Source organism: Herpailurus yagouaroundi, unplaced genomic scaffold, assembly GCF_014898765.1.
Source record: "Herpailurus yagouaroundi ecotype Mexico unplaced genomic scaffold, PumYag 139, whole genome shotgun sequence".
Lineage (NCBI taxonomy): Eukaryota > Metazoa > Chordata > Mammalia > Carnivora > Felidae > Herpailurus > Herpailurus yagouaroundi.
Genome location: NW_024412394.1, coordinates 21220659 through 21242594, shown reverse-complemented (window position 1 = coordinate 21242594; position 21936 = coordinate 21220659). Strand labels below are relative to the sequence as shown.

Sequence of the window (21936 nt, the reverse complement as noted above, 5' to 3'; positions counted from 1 at the left end):
AACTGCAGCTCAGGTTTATGGTCTCACGTTTTATGAGTTCAAGCCCCACATTGGGCACTATGCTAACAGCTCAGAGCCTGAAGCCTGCTTCAGATTCTGTGTCTCCCTCTCTCTCTGCCCATCCCCAGCTCACACTCTCTCTCAAAAATAATAAATAAACTTGTTTTAAAATGACATAGAATGACTAAATGGAAAACAAAAAACCAGACCCAAGAAGGTGCGGCCAACAAGAGACTCATTTTAGTTTTAAAGACCAACATAGAGAGCGAAGTAATGGAAAAACTCATTTCAATGTTAACCACTGAAAAAGCAGATGTAGCTATACTTATATTAGACCAAATAAACTGTAAAAATAGTAAAAGATCCAATAAAAGTCATTAAATAATGCTAATGGTGTCAATCAAGATATAACAACTAAATATTTATGTGCTGAACATCAGAGCACCTAAATACATAAGGCATAATCTTAGATAAAAGGAAAATCAAATAATAGTGCAATAATAAAGACTTCAATACTCCACTGTCAATGATGAATATTACAACCAGACAGAAAATCAATTAGTAAATAGCAGATATGAACAACACTAGAGACCAAATGGACCTAACAGACATATACAGAACATACATCTGATAACAGGAGAATACAGACATATCTTGGAGATATTTGGGGTTCAGTTCCAGATCACCATAATAAAGTGATTATTGAAAAATGTGTCAAATGAATTTTTGGTTTCTCAGTGTATATGAAAGTAGTGTTTACACTATAGTGTAGTTTAATAAATGTGCAATAGCGTGTTGTCTTAAAAAATGCATACCTTAATTGAAAAATATCACTAAAATTTCTGAACTTTCAGGGAGTTATAAACACTGGTGATAGGACTCCATAGCAAGTAAAGTATTAATATGAAAGTTGAAATATTGAGAGAATTACCAAAATATAACATAGAAATACCAAGTGATGTTGCTGTTGAAAACCTGATGCCAGTAGACTGGTTTGACTCTGGTTTACACAAACCTTCTATAAAAAGATAGATAGATAGATAGATAGATAGATAGACAGATATAGATATATTACCTGTGAAGTACAATAAAGCAAACAATAAAATGAGGTATGCCTATACACATTTTCTCAAGTACACATTGAACATTAACTGGGTGTGTCCATGTTAGGCCACTAAACAAGTCTTAGCAAATTCAGGAAGACTGAAATCATACCAGGTGTCTTCTCTAACCACAGTGGTATGAAACTGGAAATAAATAAAAAGACCAAAACAAGAAAATTCTAGAATGCATGTATGTTAAGCAACTTTCTCCTAAACAACCAATGGGTAAAAAAAGAAATGAAAGGACAAATAAAGTATCTTGAGACAAAAATGGAAACACCACATATCAAAACATAGGATGCAACAAAGCAGTTCCAAGAGGAAAGTTCCTAACAATAAATACCCACATTACAAAAAAAGATCCCAAGTAAACAGCCTAAGTCTTTCCCTTAAAAAATGGAACAAAATGAGCCCAGAATTAGGAAGAGAGAAAAAAAATCAAAATTAAAGTAGATAAAAATAAAATAAGAACACAGGAACAGAAAAGTTTGACCAAACCAAGAATCATTTCTTTGAAAATGTAAACCATCTTGGCAAACTTTAATTTAGACTAACCAAGGAGAAAAGACAGAACTCATACGAACAAAACTAAAAATGAGAAAGGAGACATTACAACAGCTAACATAAAAACATAAAGGATCAGTGCACCTGGGTGGCTCAGTTGATTAAGCATCCAACTCTTAATTTTGGCTCAGGTCTAATCCCATAGTTTGTGGGGTCAAGCCCTTCAATGAGCCTGGCACTGGTAGCTCAGGTCCTGCTTGGGATTCTCTCTCTCCCTCTCTCTCTTCCCTTCCCCCACTCAGATTAACACACTCTCAAAATAATAAACTTTAAATATATAATAAATGATCATAAGAGTCCACTGTCATCAACATATGCAACAACCTGAACTAGCAGAAGTGAAAAATTCTTAGAAACATACAGCCTACAAGAATGAATCAGAAAGAATTTTTTAAATCTAATAAGAGACTGAGTCAATAGTAAGGATATTGGATCAGTAATCAAAAACCTCCCAACAAAGGAAAACCCAAGATCAGAAAGCTACACTGATGAATTTTATCAAACACCTATGTAAGAATTCACACCAATCCTCAACATTTAAAAAAATAATAAGCAGAGAACATTTCTAAACTCATTTTATAAGGCCAAAATATCCTTAATTTCAAAGCCAGAACAAGTCTCTATTGGAAAACTACAGACCAATTTTCTTGATCAATATGGATGCAAAAATTCCCAATAAAATACTAACAAATTGAATTCAGCAGGGCATTAAAGGATCACTCACCATAATCAAATGGGTATAATGCCTGAGATACAAGGATGTTTCAACCACCACAAATCAATGGGATACATTAACAAAATAAATGAAGAACTATAGGTCCATTACAAGAGAAATTCAAAAAGTGATAAAATTCAACATCCATTCATGATTAAAACCACTTAAATTAGGATAAAAACAACAAACCTCAGTGTAAAAAGGTCTTATATGACACACTTCCAGATAACATACTCAATGCAGAAAAGTTGAGAGCTTTTTCTCTAATAACATGAACAAAACAGGGGTTCCCACTTACCACTTTTATTCGACACAGTATTGGAAATCCTTGCCAGAGCAATTAGTCAAGAAAAAGAAAGAAAATTAATGAGAATTGAAAAGGAAGAAGTAAAATTGTCTCTCTTTGTAGATGACATGATTTTATATGTTGAAAATCCCAAAGAATACACAAAAACAAATCCAGTAAAGTTAAAGGATACAAATTGAACATACAAAAATCATTAGCATTTGTATACACTAACAGCAAATTATCTGAAAAAGAATATTTTCCCATTTACAATAGCATCAAAAAGGACAAAAAAATTAGGAATAAATTTAACTGAGGAAGTAAAAAGATCTCTGCTCTTAAAACCAAAATGCATTAATGAATGAAAGCAAATATGCATATGAATGTAAATGTATCATCTGTTCATAGACTAGATGAATATTGTTAAAATGTCAATACTACCAAAAACGATCTATAGATTCAATGTGATGCCTGTCATGATCTATCACAATCTATTGAGATCTTAATGGCATTTTTTTTCTACAAAATCAGCAAAAACTATCCTAAAATTTATTCGGAACCACAAAAGATGTTGAATTTCCAAAACAATCCTAAAAAGAAGACCAGAATAGGAGAGTTCAGACATCCTGATTTCAAACTATACAACAATGCCATAGAAATCAAAACAATGTGGTACTAAGTAATTAGACTTAACCAAGAAGGTAAAAGACCTATACTGTGACAACTCACACACTGATGAAAGAAATTGAAGGCAACACAAACAAATGTCAAGATATTCTGTATTCATGGACTTGAAAAATTAATTTTGTAACAATGTCCACACTACCCAAAGCAGTCTATGGGTTCAGTGTAATCCTTTTCAAAATGCCAACAGCATTTTTTGTAGAACTAGAATAATAGTAAAATTTCTATGAATCACAAAAGTTCCCAAATAGCCAAAGCAAACTTGAAAAAGAACAAGGCTGGAGGTATCACAATGCCAGATTTGAAAATAAACTACAAAGATGTAGTAATCAAAACAGTATGGTACTGGCACAAAAAGTGGACACATAAATATGTGGAACAAAATAGTCCAGAAAGAAAACCACATTTATATGGTCAAGTAATATACAACAAAGAAATCAAGAATATACAATAGGGAAAATACAATCTGTATAATGGTGCTGGAAAAACTGGACAAATACACACAAAGGAACAAAACTGGCCCACTTTCTCACACTATACACAAAAATAAACTCAAAATGGATTAAAGAGCTAAATGTGAGACCTGAAACCTTACAACTCTTAGAAGTAAAAAAAAAAAGGCAGTTATCTTTTTAACATCAGTCTTAGCAATATTTTTCTAGATTGTCTCCTCAGGCAAGGGAAATAAAACCAAAAATAAACTATTGGGACCACACCAACATAAAAAGCTTTTTTACAGCGAAAGAAATCATAAAAATTGATAAGGAAATTATTAAATAGGAGAAGATATTCATAAATATTTGATAAAAAAGTAGTATTAAAATAAAGAGCTTATAAAACTCAAAACCAAATGCTAATCATCCAGATGAAAAATGGGCAGAGGACCTGAATAGGCCTTTTTCCAAAGAAGACCTACAGATGGCCAACAGACACACAAAAAGATGATCAACATGACTAATCATCCGAGAATTTCTAATTGAAATCACAATGAGTGATTAACTTACACCTCTCAGAAAGGCCAGAATCAAAAGGACATGAAATAAGTGTTGGCAAGAATGTGGAAGCAAAGGAACCCTGGTGCACTGTTGGCAGGAATGCAAATTGGTGCAACCATTGTGGCAAAAATTATGGAGGTTTCCCAAAAAGTACAAAGTAGAAATGCCACATCATCCAGTAATTCCACTACCATTTACCCAAAGAAAATGAAAACACTAGTTTGAAAAGATATATGGACCCTGTGTTTGTAGCATCATTATTTACAATAACCAAGATATTGAAGCAATCCAAGGGTTCTTCCATAGATGAATGGATAAATAAGATGTGGAATATTATTTAGCAATTAAAAAGAATGAGGTATATTTGCAACAAGTATGGACCTAGAGGGAATTATGTAAAGTGAAATAAGTCAGACAAAGAAATATGCCATATGACTTCACTTATATGTGGAATCTAAAAAACAAAACAAAAAGCAGAAACAGCCTCCTAAATAGAACAAACTGATGATGGTGAAAGGAGAGAGGGGGTGGAAGGATGGGCAAAATTGGTGAAGGGGAGTGAGAGATACAGGCTTCTAGTTATGAGATGAATAAGTCATGGGGATAAAAGGCACAGCACTGGATATATTCAGTGGTATTGTAATGGTCTTGTATGATGACAGATGGTGGGTATACTTGTGGTGAGCATGATGTATAATGTCAAATCACTCTGTTCTACACCTGAAACTAATGTAACATTGTTTGTCAGCCGTACTTCAAGTAAAAAAATAAATACAACAGCAAAAGGAGGAGTATAGTACTGGCATTAAAAAAAGACATATAGATGGAGTGCCTGGGTGGCTCAGTTGGTTAAGCATCCAACTCTTGATGTTGGCTCAGGTCTTCATCTCACAGTTTTGTGCATTTGAGTCCTGCATTGGACTCTGCTCTGACAGATACTGCTTGGGATCCTCCCGTTCTTTCTTTGCCCCACCCGCTGCTTAGTCTCTTTGTCTCTCAAAATAAACAAACTTAAAAAAAGATATATAGATCAATGGGATATAACTGAGAGCCCAGAAGTAAACCCAAGAAATATGTTCAACTAATAGGATCAGGATTCCAAGAATACTTACTGGAGAAAAGACAGTCTCTGAAGTAAATGGTGCAGTGACAATTGGATACTCACATGTCAAAGAACGGAACTAGACACTTAGCTTATACCATTCACAAAAATTTACTTGAAACAGATTAAAGACTGAAATATAAGATCTGAAACCATGAAATTTATGAAAGAAAACTGGAAAGAAATCTCCTTAACATGGATCTTGGCACTGACACTTTGGATATGACACCTAAAGTACAAGCAACAAAATAAAAAATAAGTTGGGCTACATTAAACTAAAAAGCTTCTGCACAGCCCAATAAACTTTCAACAAAGTAAAAGGACAACCTATGGAATGGGAAAAAATAATTGCAAAACATATCTGATAAGGAGTTAATACCAAAATATATAAAGAACTACAACTCAATAGCAAAAAACTAACAAAAATATCCTATTTAAAAAATGGGCAACATAGCTGAACAGATATTTTTCCAAAGGCAATACACAAATGGCCAACAGGTACATGAAAAGATAGATACTCACTATTCATTAGGGAATACTAGTCATTAGGGAAATACAAATCTAAACCACAATGAGAGATTACTTCATGCCTGTTAGAATGGCCATCACCAAAAAGACAAGAGATAGCCAGTGCTGGTGAGGATGTTGAGAAAAAGGGAATCCTTTTGCCTTGTTGCTGGAATTGTAAAGTGATACAGCCACTATAGAAAAAAGAATGGAGTATCCTCAAAAAATTAAAAATAGAACTATTTTATAATCCAGCAGTTCCACTTCTGAGAATATAGTCAAAGAAATTAAATATGTAAACTATCATTTAATGAGTTCTATTTCTTTTTTCCATTTCTGATCATTTATATCATTATGTGAATTTTACTTTCATCTAACTTTTTAAAAATGTTGGCATAACCTTCTCACGTGCATCCCCACATGTATAGTAATAGTATTCACCATAGTCAAGACATGGAAAAAAGACAGATAAGTGGATAAAGAAGCTATGGAATATATAATATGGAATATATAATGTAAATATTATATATAAAATGGAATATATAATGTGGAATATTATAATATATAATATGGAATATTACTCAGACATAAAAACAAAAAAATTCTACCATTTGTGACAACATGGATGGACCTTGAGGACATTAAGTGAAATAAGGCAGACAGACAATAGTGTATAAACTCACTTACATATGGAATCTAAAAAAAGAAAAAAGACACCCACAGGGGCATGGGGGGCAGGAAGCAAGCTCATGACGAAAGTCATCAGTTTTATGGTTATCAGAAGTGTGGGAAGAGGAGAAGGGAACTTGGGAAAATATCTTCAAAAAGCGCAAGCTTCAAGTTCTAAGATAAATAAGTACTGGTGATGTATAGCATGAGGACTATAGTTAACAACTTTCATATGTATCATACAGCAGAATTAAGAGTAAAACCTTAGAGTTCTCATCACAAGAAAAGTTTTATTCCTTTTTGGCTGTTTCTTTTTAATGTGTCTCTATGAGATGATGGATGCTAATTACACTTACTGTAATCATTTCCTAATAAATGTAAGTCAAGTCATTATGCTGTGCACCTTAAGCTTATGCAGTGATGTATGTTAGTTATTTCTCAATAAAGCCGGAAAACATTAATTTAATGACAATTAAACAAGATGGCATTTCAAATGCAAATTTTGACTCTGCATGAGACCAGGAGACTGACCTGCAATGGTGCCTAATGACTTGAGAGTTTTGCTACGTCATTAAAAAACTAAACATATATGTAAAGTGTTTAAACATCTGTGTGGTTACTAACCTAGATTCATGTCTGTTTTCATATTTTCTTTAAATAATATTTTAATCTTTAAGAACCATTTTGATTATATGTAATATTTAGGTATCTCTTTTTAACACATATTTATTTTTTTATAATCCATTCACCCAAAGAAGTTGCTGGTCTGTAAATGTTTAAGACTTCTCTATCATTATCTGACAGATAAATTCCTACGTTCATTCATATGTACTCTTTTTTCACTTCTCTATTTTAAATTCATATGGAAATTTATGTTTCTTCCTAACTTCTGTTAAGAGTTTGTTAGTTTTCTGTGAAACTTTGAATGGCTTAAATTATCTCACTTTTGATATAAGGAGAAATGAGAAGATGGAAGGAATGTACACTATTACAGATGTAGCATAGATCAAAATGTAAGAAATTGTTACATCAACATATTTGAAAAATAATGTGAAAAGAAAATTCATGGAATGATATAAATGATCAGAAATGGAAAAAAAGAAATAGATCTGTATTGAAACAATAGTTTTTTTTTCCCACAATGAAAACATCAGACACAAATGGTTTTATGGGTGAGTTATGTTGAACATAAAGGAAGTCGTTTCTGTATTACACAAACATTTTCAGACAATACTGAAATACAGAAATGAAATCCCATTTCATTTTACAAGTAATATACTTCTGGCTCCCAAATCAATCAAGGACAGTATATAAAAGGACAATAACGGCCAGTCTCACTCATGAACATTGATGCCATATCCTAAATAATTAATAAACAAAATACAATAATGTCTAAGAAGGTAACATATAAACTGAGAACTTTGTTTTATTCTACGAGTTCAAGTTAGGTTCAACATTAGAAAATGTATTAGAAATCACTACTTTACAGTTTAAAAAGAAAAAGACATGGTTATTTCAGTGTATAATGTATCTATACCATACATTTGGTGCTCAGTTTTTCTCACTATTCAATTTTTTTTCTCTTGCCTTAAATTTAAAAGCAAGTCTGAAACTGGGAAAAGTGTGATCTTTTCAATAAATGGTGCTTATTCAACTAGATATCCACATGGGGGAAAAAATCCTAATCCTTATCTTACATTGTACATAGTATCAAGTCCTGATTCCTCCTAACTCTAAGCATGGAAGCAAACAACATGAGAGAAAATGATTTGCATAGACAGTGGTATATTATTTAATAAAGAGCTAACAAGATAGAAAAAGATCAATAAGTAGATTACATTAAAATTAGAATTTTCTGTCTGTAAAAAAGATATAAAACTCTGTTATCAGTGTCTGGTGTAAAGAGCTTGGAAATCATCACCCTTATTCTTAAAACAAGAAAAAAAATCTAACTGAAAATAAATGACTTTTCTTGGAACCATCAGAGAACTGAGATTGCAGGGCAAACCTCTATCCTGAAATCTGGAGATAGATAGACAAATCCAGAGTTGCACAGCTGAGATCTCCTTATCCGGTAGAAACATGTAAATGGTATTTTGACCAGCTGCTGGAGGGGAAGCATGGATAAGAAGGAGAGGGAGAAATTCTAGCTCCAAACTCGAGGAGTCATCACAATTTCATGAGTTTTACTTCAAGGAACTTCACCAAGTTCCAATAGTGAGGAGCTGAGAAAGATCTTGTGGTTTAGGCAAGGAGAGAGGAAGAATATTCACTGTGTAATATTACCAAAACATTTTCCCTACAAAAGCCTATTCTCTAGGGAAAAAGACATTACCAGAGACTTATCCCAGCTGGGGAAGGACATCCATCCCACTGCACTCCCTGTTAGACTTCATGTCTTACTAAGAGAGTAGAAAAAATTGATAATGCTGGAGAAACACTTGTGAAGGTCATCTCAGATACAGGCCCACTAAAAGTCTAAGAGTCTTAAGATTATAAAGTCTTTCCCTTCCCCTACACCTTATCATCACACCAACAAGTCTTTAGCATACTAGCAGTGAATTAAAGCTGAAAGGGCTGCAAGATATAAACTCTCTCTGAGAAGGAATACTTAGGGAATTCTACATAAAGAGGTAAGACAAAATCAAGGAAACCAAAGCCTCTGGCTGTTACAGCTACAACATTCAAAATAGCCAAACTCCTGGCTAAACTCTCAAATTCTCACATGTGTTCAGCTTATTTACCTCAGTTTCTGTCATCAGATACAAAATGTCTGGCTTTCAACAACAGCACAAAATCACAAAACCAGCCAAGAGCCATGCAGAAAACAGAAAAAAAAAAAGCCTAAAGAGACAAAACATCAGAACTAGACTCAGATACGATACAGATGTTAGAATATTCAGAGAGGGAATTTAAAGTAACTATCAATATGATATTAAGGGCTTTAACAGCAAAAGTAGAAACATGCAAAAAAGAGATGTGAATATAGCATAGAGATGGAAAATCTAAGAAGATATTAAAAGGAATTGCAGGAGGGAAAATGAAACAGAAATGAAGAATGGACTCATCAGTGGACTGCACATGGCCAAAGAGATAATCAGTGAGCTTAAAAATATGTCAATAGAGAGGTGCCTGGGTGGCTCAGTTGCTTAAGCATTGTACTCAATTTTGGCTCAGGTTATGATCTCACAGTTTGTGAGTTTAAGCCCCATTTTGGGCTCTGTGCTGACAATGTGGAGCCTGCTTGAGATTCTCTCGTTCACTCTCTGCCCCCTCACCCCCTCACAATCTCTTGATCTCTCAAAAAATAACCATTAAAAAATGTCAATAGAAACTTCATAAAACTGAAATGCAAAGAGAAAAAAAACAAACTATACAACGACTGTGGGATGATTTTGAAAGGTACACCATATGTGTTCTTAGAGTAAGAGAAGAAGAAGAAAAGGAGAGTAGAAGAAATATTTAAAGCATTATCAGGGGCGCCTGGGTGGCGCAGTTGGTTAAGCGTCCAACTTCAGCCAGGTCATGATCTCGCGGTCCGTGAGTTCGAGCCCCGCGTCAGGCTCTGGGCTGACGGCTCAGAGCCTGGAGCCTGTTTCCGATTCTGTGTCTCCCTCTCTCTCTGCCCCTCCCCCGTTCATGCTCTGTCTCTCTCTGTCCCAAAAATAAATAAACGTTGAAAAAAAATTTAAAAAAAATAAAAAATAAAGCATTATCAGAGGGCATTTTGAAATTAATGGCAGACACCAAATCACAGCTCCAGGAAACTCAGGGAACACCAATCAGGATAAATTTAAAAATATCTACACCTAGGTACATCATATTGAAGTTATAGAAAACTAAAGACAGAGAAAACCTTAAAAGAAGCCAAAGGAAAATAAACTTCTTACCTATATAGGAACATAGATAAGAATCACATTGGATTTCTCATTAGAAATCGTGCCACCAATAGGAACGTGGGGTGAAATATTAAAAATAAAGGAAAGGGGCACTTGGATGGCTCAGTTGGTTAAGCTTTTAACTCTTGATTTTGGCTCAGGTCATCATCTCATAGTCATGGGATCGAGCACATGTTGGACTCTGCACTCACCATGTGGATCCTGCTTGGAATTGTCTCTCCCTGTCTCCCGGCCTGGCCTCATGCACAGGGACTTTCTCTCGCTCTCTCTCAAAAAATAACATTTAAAATGTTGAAGGAAAAAACCCAAGAATCCTAGAATTATGTATTCAACAGAATTATTCCTCAAAGGAATTGGAGAAACAAATGCTTTTTAAAAAAATATTAATTTTCATTTTGATCTTTCATATTATATAACTAAATGTGTGAACACTGCCAAGATCTATACGTACCTGTGAACCAACATTTACCAAGTGACTAATGCATGACGTTCCAAAATTCTACATGGGTAAAAATATCCATCCAATGTGAAAAATATTCCAACAGATTTAAAGGTAACAGACAAAAAAAACTTATTGACATGATTTTGGACTCAACATTGAAATAAACTTTAGGTTATTAAGAGTCTTACTCTTCCAACTACATATTTAAATAAGACTAGCTTTTCTTCATGTGCTCCTATAAAATGTCACATCAAAAGAGACTGGATACAGAAGAAGATATGAGAATCTAGCTGTATTTTATTTATTATTTATTTAATTGAATAATTACATCCAAGTTAGTATATAGTACAGTAATGATTTAAGGAGTAGAATCAGTGATTCATCCCCTACATATAACATCCAGTGCTCATCCCAGCAAGTATCTTCCTTAATGCCACCTGTCCATTTAGCCAATCCCCCCCACCCAAAACCCCCTCAGGAACCCTCAGTTTGGTTTCTGTGTTTAAGGGTCTCTTATGTTTTATCCCCCTCCCTTTTTTCGTATTAATTTTGATTCCCTTCCTCTATGTTCATCTATTTTGTATCTTAAATTCCACAGATGAGTGAAATCATATGACAATTGTCTTTCTTTTTAAAAAAAATTTTTTAACGTTTATTTATTTTTGAGACAGAGAGAGACAGAGCATGAACGGGGGAGGGTCAGAGAGAGGGAGACACAGAATCCGAAACAGGCTCCAGGCTCTGAGCTGTCAGCACAGAGCCTGACGCGGGGCTCGAACTCACGGACCGCAAGATCGTGACCTGAGCCGAAGTCGGCCGCTTAACCAACTGAGCCACCCAGGCGCCCCGACAATTGTTTTTCTCTAATTTTGCTTAGCATAATACCCTTTAGTTCTATACATGTTGTTGCTAATGCCAAGATTTCACTCTTTTTGATTGCCAAGTAATATTCATTGTGTATGTGTGTGCACACCATGTATACATACAACATATATACCACATCTTCTTTATCCATTTATCAGTTTATGGACATTCAGACTCTTTCCATACTTCAGCAATTATGGTAACGCTGCTATAAACATTGGGGTTCATGTGCTCCTATGAATCAGCACTCCTAGATACTTTGGATAAATTCCTAGTAGTGCAATTCCTGGGTCATAGGGTAATTCTATTTTTAAGTTTTTGAGGAACCTCCATACTGTTTTCCAGACTGGCTTCACCAGTTTACATTCCCACCAGTAGTACAAAAGTGTTCCTCTTTCTCCACATCCTTGCCAACATTGCTGTTGCCTGAGTTGTTAATTTTAGCCACTCTGACCGGTGTGAGGTGGTATCTCAATTTGGTTTTTATTTGTATTTCCTTGATGATGAGTCATATTAAGCATCTTTTCATAGGTCTGTTGGCCATCTGGATGTCTTATTTGGCAAAGTGTCTATTCATGTCTTCAACCCAATTCTTCACTGGATTATTTGTTTTTTGGGTGTTGAGTTTGATAAATTCTTTATAGATTTTGGATACTAACCTGATATGCCATTTGCAAATATCTTCTCCTATTCCACCGGTTGCCTTTTAGATTTGCTGATTGTTTCCTTCTTTGTGCAGAAGATTTTTATCTTGATGAGGTCCCAATAGTTCATTTTTGCTTTTGTTTACCTTGCCTCTGGTGACATAGTGAGTGAGAAGTTGCTACGATCGAGGTCAAAGAGGTTTTTGCCTGCTTTCTCCTCAAGGATTTTGATGGCTTCCTGTCTTAACAGTTAGGTCTTTCATCCATTATGAGTTTATTATTGTGTATGGTGTAAGAAAGTGGCCCAGTTTCATTCTTCTGTATGATGCTGTCCAGTTTTTCCAGCACTGCTGAAGGGACTGTCTTTTTTTTTTTTTTTTTCAACGTTTATTTATTTTTGGGACAGAGAGAGACAGAGCATGAACGGGGGAGGGGCAGAGAGAGAGGGAGACACAGAATCGGAAACAGGCTCCAGGCTCTGAGCCATCAGCCCAGAGCCCGACGCGGGGCTCGAACTCGCGGACCGCGAGATCGTGACCTGGCTGAAGTCGGACGCTTAACCGACTGCACCACCCAGGCGCCCCTGAAGGGACTGTCTTTATTCCACTGGATATTCCTTCCTGCTTCATCAAAGATTAGTTGGCCATATGTTTGTGGGTTCATTTATGGGTTCTCTATTCTGTTCCATTGATCTATGTGTCTGTTTTTGTGCCAGTACCATACGTGTTGATGATTACAACTTTGTAAGCCTGGAATTGTGATGCCTCTAACCTTGGTTTTTTGTTTGTTTGTTTTTCCAGGATCTCTTTGGTTATTCGAGGTCTCTTTTGGTTCACTACAAATTTTTTTTAATTTGTATTTATTATTTATAGGATTTTTTCCTGAAATAATAAACAAGCTTTGAATTTGAAAAAACAAAACCAAACAACACAGTACTTGCACTTTAACATTTCCCAAAGCCAGGAAAGAAGACAGAGTCTTTGAAATTCTTTCATGGTTTTTTTTTTTATATATGAAATTTATTGTCAAATTGGTTTCCATACACCACCCAGTGCTCATCCCAAAAGACGCCCTCTTCAATACCCATCACCTACTCTCCCCTTCCTCCCATCCCCCATCAACCCTCAGTTTGTTCTCAGTTTTTAAGAGTCTCTTATGCTTTGGCTCTCTCCCACTCTAACCTCTTTTTTTTTTTCCTTCCCCTCCCCCATGGGTTCCTATTAAGTTTCTCAGGATCCACATAAGAGTGCAAAAACATATGGTGTCTGTCTTTCTCTGTATGGCTTATTTCACTTAGCATCACACTCTCCAGTTCCATCCACGTTGCTACAAAGGGCCATATTTCATTCTTTCTCATTGCCACGTAGTATTCCATAGTGTATATAAACCACAATTTCTTTATCCATTCATCAGTTGATGGACATTTAGGCTTTTTCCACAATTTGGCTATTGTTGAGAGTGCAGCCATAAACATTGGGGTACAAGTGCCCCTATGCATCAGTACTCCTGTATCCCTGGGGTAAATTCCTAGCAGTGCTACTGCTGGGTCATAGGGTAAGTCTATTTTTAATTCTTTGAGGAACCTCCACACTGTTTTCCAGAGTGGCTACACCAATTTGAATTCCCACCAACAGTGCAAGAGGGTTCCCGTTTCTCCACAGCCTCGCCAGCATCTATAGTCTCCTGATTTGTTCATTTTGGCCACTCTGACTGGCGTGAGGTGATATCTGGTGTGGTTTTGATTTGTATTTCCCTGATGAGGAGAGACATTGAGCATCTTTTCATGTGCCTGTTGGCCATCTGGATGTCTTCTTTAGAGAAGTGTCTATTCATGTTTTCTGCCCATTTCTTCACTGGGTTATTTGCTTTTCAGGTGTGGAGTTTGGTGAGCTCTTTATAGATTCTGGATACTAGCCCTTTGTCCGAGATGTCATTTGCAAATATCTTTTCCCATTCCGTTGGTTGCCTTTTAGTTTTGTGGATTGTTTCCTTTGCTGTGCAGAAGCTTTTTATCTTCATGAGGTCCCAATAGTTCATTTTTGCTTTTAATTCCCTTGCCTTTGGGGATGTGTCAAGTAAGAAATTGCTGCAGCTGAGGTCAGAGAGATCTTTCTCTGCTTTCTCCTCTAGGGTTTTGATGGTCTCCTGTCTCACATTCAGGTCCTTTGTCCATTTTGAGTTTATTTTTGTGAATGGTGTAAGAAAGTGGTCTAGTTCCATTCTTCTGCATGTTGCTGTCCAGTTCTCCCAGCACCATTTGTTAAAGAGACTGTCTTTATTCCATTGGATATTCTTTCCTGCTTTGTCAAAGATGAGTTGGCCATACTTTTGTGGGTCTAGTTCTGGGGTTTCTATGCTATTCCATTGGTCTATGTGTCTGTTTTTGTGCCAATATCATGCTGTCTTGATGATTACAGCTTTGTAATAGAGGCTAAAGTCTGGGATTGGTTCACTACTAATTTTAGGATTGTTTGTTCTAGCTCTGTGAAGAATGCTATTATTATGATAGGGATTGCATTGAATATGTAGAATGCTTTGGGTAGTATAGGCATTTTAACAATATTTGTTTTTCTAATCCACAAACTTGGAATATTTTTCCATTTTTTGTGTCTTCTTCAATTTCTTTCATAAACTTTCTATAGTTTTCAGTGTATACATTTTTCACCTCTTTGGTTAGGCTTATTCCTAGGTATTTTATTGGTTTTGGTGCAGCTGTAAGTGGGATTCCTTGATTTTTCTTTCTTCTGCTTCATTATTGATGTATAGAAATGCAAGCAATTTCCATGCATTGATTTTATATCCTGTGACTTTGCTGAATTCATGGATCAGTTCTAGCAGTTTTTGGCAGAATCTTTTGGGTTTTCCACAGAGTATCATGTCATCTGCAAAGACTTTAAGATTGACTTACTCCTTGTCTATTTGGATGCCTTTTATTTTTATTTTTTTGTGTTGTCTGATTGCTGAGGCTAAAACTTCCAATACTATTTTGAATTAACAGTGGTGAGAGTGGACAACCCTATTGTGTTCCTGACCTTTGGGGGAAAAACTCTTAGTTTTTCCCCATTGAGGATGATGAGCTGTGGGTCTTTCATATATGAGTTTTATGATCTTGAGGTATGATCCTTCTATCCCTACTTTCTTTAGGGTTCTGTATTTTGTCAAGTACTTTCTGTGCACCAACTGAGAGCATCATTTGGTTGTTATTCTTTCTTTTATAAATGTGGTGTATCACATTGATTGATATGTGGATATGAACCAGCCCTGCATCCCAGTTATAAATCTCACTTGATCATGGTAAATAATTTTTAATGTATTATTAGATCCACTTAGCTAGTATCTTGTTGAGAATTTTTGCATCCATGTTCATCAGGGAAATTCTTTATAGTTCTCCTTTTTAGCGGGATCTTTCATTTTGGAATCAAGGTTATGCTGGCCTCATAGAATGAGTTTGAAGCTTTCCTTCCATTTCTATTATTGGAACAGCTTCAAAAGAATAGGTGTTGACTCTTCTTTAAATGTTTGATAGAATTCCTTTGGAATGCCATCCACCCTGGACTTTTATTTGTTGGGAGATTTTTGATTAATGATTCAATTTCTTCACTGGTTGTGAGTTTCTCACTGACCCACAACCAAACATCTCTCTTTTGTCTCAGGCTTTTGTCCATTCCTCACTTCTACACTGTATCCACACTTCTCCACAATATCCAAGCCATCAGCCTGCCAAGTGGCACCTCCCTCCCGAATTTTATCTCAGATGGGCAGTGCTTCCAAACCCCTCACTTCTGACAACACTGCAGCTTGGACCTACTCCATCCCTCTGGGGGAGGATCTCACAGAGCAATGGCTGGGGGCCACATTGCCCCAGAGAACATTTTTGTGATCATGCTGTGGCAGAGGTTCAGAGATTGTGGTTGGTGCCAGCTTACCCAGAAAAAAGTGTGTGCAATTGCATAGCAGCAGTGGTTCAGAGATTATGTCAAATCACAACACACAGCTGGCACCAGGTTTCACCACACTCTGGTGACTTTGCTCCAATACCAGCAAACATGGCTGCTCTCTGGGGTCTGCTGGGACTTTTGCCTGTGAGGAGGCTATGTGACCTCTACGAAATACCCTCCAAAAAGGGAAACTGCTTCTCCCTGTGTGGCCCATGGATCCCTCAGACCTCACACTGCCTGTTCCCAAGGATTCGCCCTTCCTACCAGAGCACCCCCAGGTATTGAGCTCCAGAATTTCCAACTCTCCCCAGTTTATAGGGTCCTAATGGTATTGCAACCCTCTCCTTTCTCCCCATCAGTGGTGTTGGGGAACAGATTTCTTGTTCATTCCCTTGTGAGCATTTCGACTCTTTCTCTCCAGCTACTTTTGGGAGGAGTCCTTTTCCTGTACTCTCCGATGTGCCACATTCTCTCCCTCTTCTTTGTCCTCTCTCCACAAAAACATCTCCCTATTCTCTGAGGCTTCTCTCTCCCCCATCTCACCTCTCCACACTACATACCTGCTGAGTTCTATGTCTTGCATTATGCAGATTTTTGTGTTATTCCAAAGATCAATTTCCTAGGTGTGCAAAATGGTTTGGTGCTTATCTAGATGCATTTCAGGGATGAAAAAAGCCAAGAACTTCCATGCTGCTACACCATCTTGGCCCCCATTCGAAACAGATGCTTTTTCAGACAAACCCTGAGGGAGTTCATCATCAGTAACTTGCCCTGTAGAAATGTTCAAGACATTCTTCATAGATAAGGAAAATTATATATGACAGAAAATATCAGATCTACATAAGGAAGAGCAGAGATGCAATAAATGAATGTAAAATACAATCTTTTATTTAAAATATTCTTAATTCATCTAATAGACAGCTGTTGGTTCAAAGTAGAAATAGTTACAAAGGATAGAGTAATATTAGCCTAATGATAAATTAAATGAATGACAGCAATGTTAGAAGGGATGGGAGGAGAAATTGGGAATACTCTGTTATAAGATATCAACACTACACATGAAATGGTATTGTATTACTTGAAGGTGAATTTAGACTAGTTAAAAAGGTATATTGGAAAGTCTAAATAAATGACTAAAAACTCTTAAAAGAACTACGATTGATTTACTAAGAGATACAATAGAATCATAAAATGCTCAGTTAAAACCAGAGAAGCCTGAAAAAAGGGGAGTAGGAAAAGAGAAAAGGTAATGAAAAAACACATTTACAAACATGGTGGATATAATCTACCTATAATCTCTAATCATTTCAAATGTGAATAGTATTACTACACTGCTTTGAAGACAGAGATTGTCAGAGTGGATAAAAATAAGACCCAACTACTATTTGTCTACCAGAAATCTGCTTTAAACATGAAGGCTCCCATACTAGTCAAATGTCAGCTGGGGTAGCAATATTAATTTCCAACAAAGCAGACTTCAAAACAATGAAAATTACTAGGGATAAATTTCCATATTACATAATGACCAAAGGATAATTATCTAAGAAGAAATAACAATTGTAAATATGTATGCGTCTAACAACACAGCATCAAAATTTATGAGGCAAAACTAGCAGTAGTCAAACAAGAAATAGACCAATTGCCTATTACATTTGAAGACTTTGACATACCTCTTTCAGTAATTGATATTACGAGCAAGCAGAAAATCAGTAAAATTAGAATTGATATGAATAGCAGTATCAACCCATTTATTCTAAGTGATATTTGTGGAATTTTCCACCCAAAGAGGGCAGGATACATATTAATAAAATATATCAATAATAGGATTAACTGGTTATGGTAATTGGGTACAGTTAATATAGTAATTCTCGGTACTATCTTCACATTTTTCAGAACATCTAAACCTGCCCTAAAATACTAAGTTTATTAAAACAGATACATTATGAAACTAAACAACAACAGCAACAAAGAAAACAAGCCACAACATGGGGAAAGATATTTGCACTTTATATGTTTGACAAAGGTATAGTATACCGATGACATGTAGAACTCCTGTTAATCTATTAAAAAAATAAAGATTAAAAGCCCAATAGAATAATGAGCAAGTGAGTTGAAGAGACATTTTACAACAGAAGGTATACTAATGTTGATAAGCTATGAAGAGGTACTCCATTAATCATCAGAGTAATGACTAATGTAAATTAAAGCCACAGTGAGATACCACTGTGTAACTGCAAGAATTGATAAAATTATAGAGTCTGGTAAGTATTGGCAAGAATTTTGAACATATGACATTCTTAAGCAGTGCTGGTGGGAGTTTAAATTGATACCACCACTTTTTAACATATGCATACCTTAAAACTCAGCAACTGCATTCCTAAATATATACTAACAAAATGTACACACGTTCACCAAAAAATATGTTCAAGAATGTTCACACTAGTATTCTTTGTAATAGCCCCAAATTGGAAGCAATTCAAATCCATGTCAGCAATTGAATGTATATAGATGGTATCTGCATTTATCATTTATGATCATTAACAAAACACTACTACATATAGCATGTTTGAATTTCAAGAATAGCTGTTGAGCAAGAGAAGACAGACATGAGGAAGTGTATATTATATTATGTAACATTTGAAAACATATAAAACTCATCCATTAGTGATAGATGCTAAGATGGGAATAGCATAATGGGGGGGCGATGTGAGAAAGGCATCTTAGACTGGTGATATTCTGTTTTCTGATGTGGGTGGGCTTATGCACACTTGTTGATCTGTACAGTTATGATTTGTGCTCTTTTCTCTATGTATACTTGCAAGAAAGAAACCAGTAGGAAAATGGCCAAAGGACTCCATTGGGTATTACACACAAAAGGGAACACAAATGCCGTGTTATTAATCAGAAAAATGCAAATGAAAATAAGCAATTCCATCTTATTCCTTGTATATTGCCAAGCAACTAAAAGTCAGACATATCCAGGGTTGGATATCCAGAATATCCAGTGCTGGTAATAATGTTGATTTACAGAAAATCTCACATCCTGCTAATGAGACTATGTAGTGATACAACCACTTTTGAATAAGGTTGGCTCTTTATAGTAATTTTGAACATGTACCTACCCTATGATCCAGAAATTCATTGAGATATATACTTAGAAAATCCCTTGTACATGTACAGCAGGAGATACAGTGAGTTTATAGCAAAAATGTTAATAATAAAAACGGAATCAGCTCCAATTTCCATCTCAAATGAATTGGGTAAAGTATTGCATATTCACATAATGAAATATGCTATGCTAAGGAATATCTAATTAATTAATAATGGGTGAAAAAAGCAAAGTATTGAAGAATACCTAAAGTAATGTTTGTTACGTAAAAATGTGAGGTTTGAAAATAGACAAAATTAGCAATCATTTTAACACTATAAAGAAAAACAAAAGCATGATTTGCAGAGTTTTCTGTAGGAGGGGACATGTCATCAAGTAGAGCTTGCAGGGGAATTCAAAAATATTAGTGATGATCTCACAGCTTGTGGGTTCAAGCCCCACATAAGGCTCTGTGCTGACAGCTTGGAGCCTGCTTCAGAATCTTTGTCTCCCTCTTTCCCTGCCCCTCCCCCTCTCACGCTCTGTCTCTCTCTCTTTCAAAAAAATTTAAAAAATATATTAGTGATGCTTTATCTTAAACTGTAAGGTAAGCAGGATGTTCATTTTATTATTTTTTTTATGTTTGGGTATTTTTTTTTAAATTTTTTTTTCAACGTTTAATTTTGGGACAGAGAGAGACAGAGCATGAACGGGGGAGGGGCAGAGAGAGAGGGAGACACAGAATCTGAAACAGGCTCCAGGCTCTGAGCCATCAGCCCAGAGCCTGATGCGGGGCTCGAACTCACGGACCGCAAGATCGTGACCTGGCTGAAGTCGGATGCTTAACCGACTGCGCCACCCAGGCGCCCCAATGTTTGTGTATTTTTGACAGACAGAGAGCGAGAGGGAGATACAGACTCGAAAGCAGGCACTCCAAAGCAGGCTGGGTTGTCATCACAGAGCCCGACGGGGCTCAGACACACAAACCAGGAGATCATGACCTGGGCAAGGTCAGATGCCCAACTGACTGAGCCATCCAGGCACCCCTCATATTATTATGTTTTAAACTACATGTCTACTTTATGCTTTTTAAATTAACAGTGACAAATTACAAATTAAAGAAAGAAAAGAATGAAATATATCCATATAACTGCATTTGGACTTCTGGTCATGAAATCCTGAACCAAAGCTAGCAATGAAAATAAAACACCTTTTTTTTGTATTGCCTTACCTCCTACAGTTATCTTACAAAGTGTCTATCCACTGTCTTTCAGCCCATGGTCATTTGCAAACACAATGGAGGAACCTATACTGTAAATCCCTAGGACTTATTTACATAACAAAAAATGTGGCTGGTAAAATATTCTCTACTGATGTTTCTGAAACCAGAGACCAGAAACTCACAGTAGAAATAAGACCCTTTACTTTTCTTGTGCCAACACAAACAACAATTACAGCATCATGTGAGAAAAGTTACAAGAAATATTGCTTAGTTTCAGTGGTTCAACCAAGTCAGCGGATTTCAGTAATTGTGGCAGACTGGACCCAAAAACTTTACAGTCTTCAGCAAGGAATGGATCTTAGACATAAAACTGATCCCTGATAAAACAACACCGGGGTCATGAGAAGGCTACTCTGCCAATTTTATTTCACTGTGGGATCCACTGACATCTGGTTCAGCTGCGGAAGCTGGAAAACTTCTTTAAAATTCTCTTGACAGTAAAAATGGACATGTGGAAAACATTCTAATCTGTTAATCTTTGGTGCTCCTGAAAAAGGGACATTTGGCTTTATACTTCATGATAATAAATATGAAGCCTCCAGATCTAGTTGTAAATAACTTCATGGTATTTGAATAAAGAGTAGAACTTTCATTTCCCAAATGTGCCAAAAGATGAATATGCACCTGTGTCAATCCCGTGATATAAGAAGCCCCCTGGATTCTTTGTTTATACTTGGGTTTAGTAATTTGCCCCCTTTACACTGGTGCCATTTGGCCAGTGAAAATAAAAAACAGTAGCAAGTATTTTTTGCTCCTCTTCCTCTCTTTCCTTCACTGCTCTCCCTTTTTCTGTCTGTCCCTCCCTCTCTGCTAACTAGCTGTCAAGCACCCCTCCTGCTCTTACTTTAAATATTTCAAATAATCAATGGAATAAAACAACACAACTACTTTCAAATATATATTTCCATGTTATCGGTCACCTCTAGGGTCACTGCATGAATGTCTGGCTTCAAGATCAATAGGCGATAGAAGCTGCATCTATATCTTGCAGTGTATACAGGGCATACAGAACAGTAGTAAAACATAGCCAGGATTTGGACTTCTTATTCCTCACTTCAGCTTCAGTGTGGGTTCAGTCTGCTTACTGCTCCTGACATCATGTACCCTTGCTTCAAATTGCTATTTCATGGCTTGGGCTTTTGTCATTTTACATC

The 21936-nt window shown here is 36.1% G+C and overlaps 1 protein-coding gene across 4 annotated transcripts in view; it reads left to right on the top strand.

Moving 5' to 3' along the window:
- The window catches only part of HMGCLL1 (3-hydroxy-3-methylglutaryl-CoA lyase like 1), a 192363-nt gene that overhangs the window by 133292 nt on the left and 37135 nt on the right, over window positions 1-21936 (top strand). Inside the window, exon 8 of one of the 4 annotated variants that reach the window (XM_040473797.1) lies at window positions 20775-21383. The exons of the other annotated variants lie outside the window; for them this stretch is intronic. Coding sequence (XP_040329731.1) covers window positions 20775-20825 — 51 coding nt within the window. The 3' untranslated portion in view covers window positions 20826-21383. Of the gene's footprint in view, window positions 1-20774; window positions 21384-21936 lie in introns of those variants that run through there. 4 annotated transcript variants of the gene reach the window in all.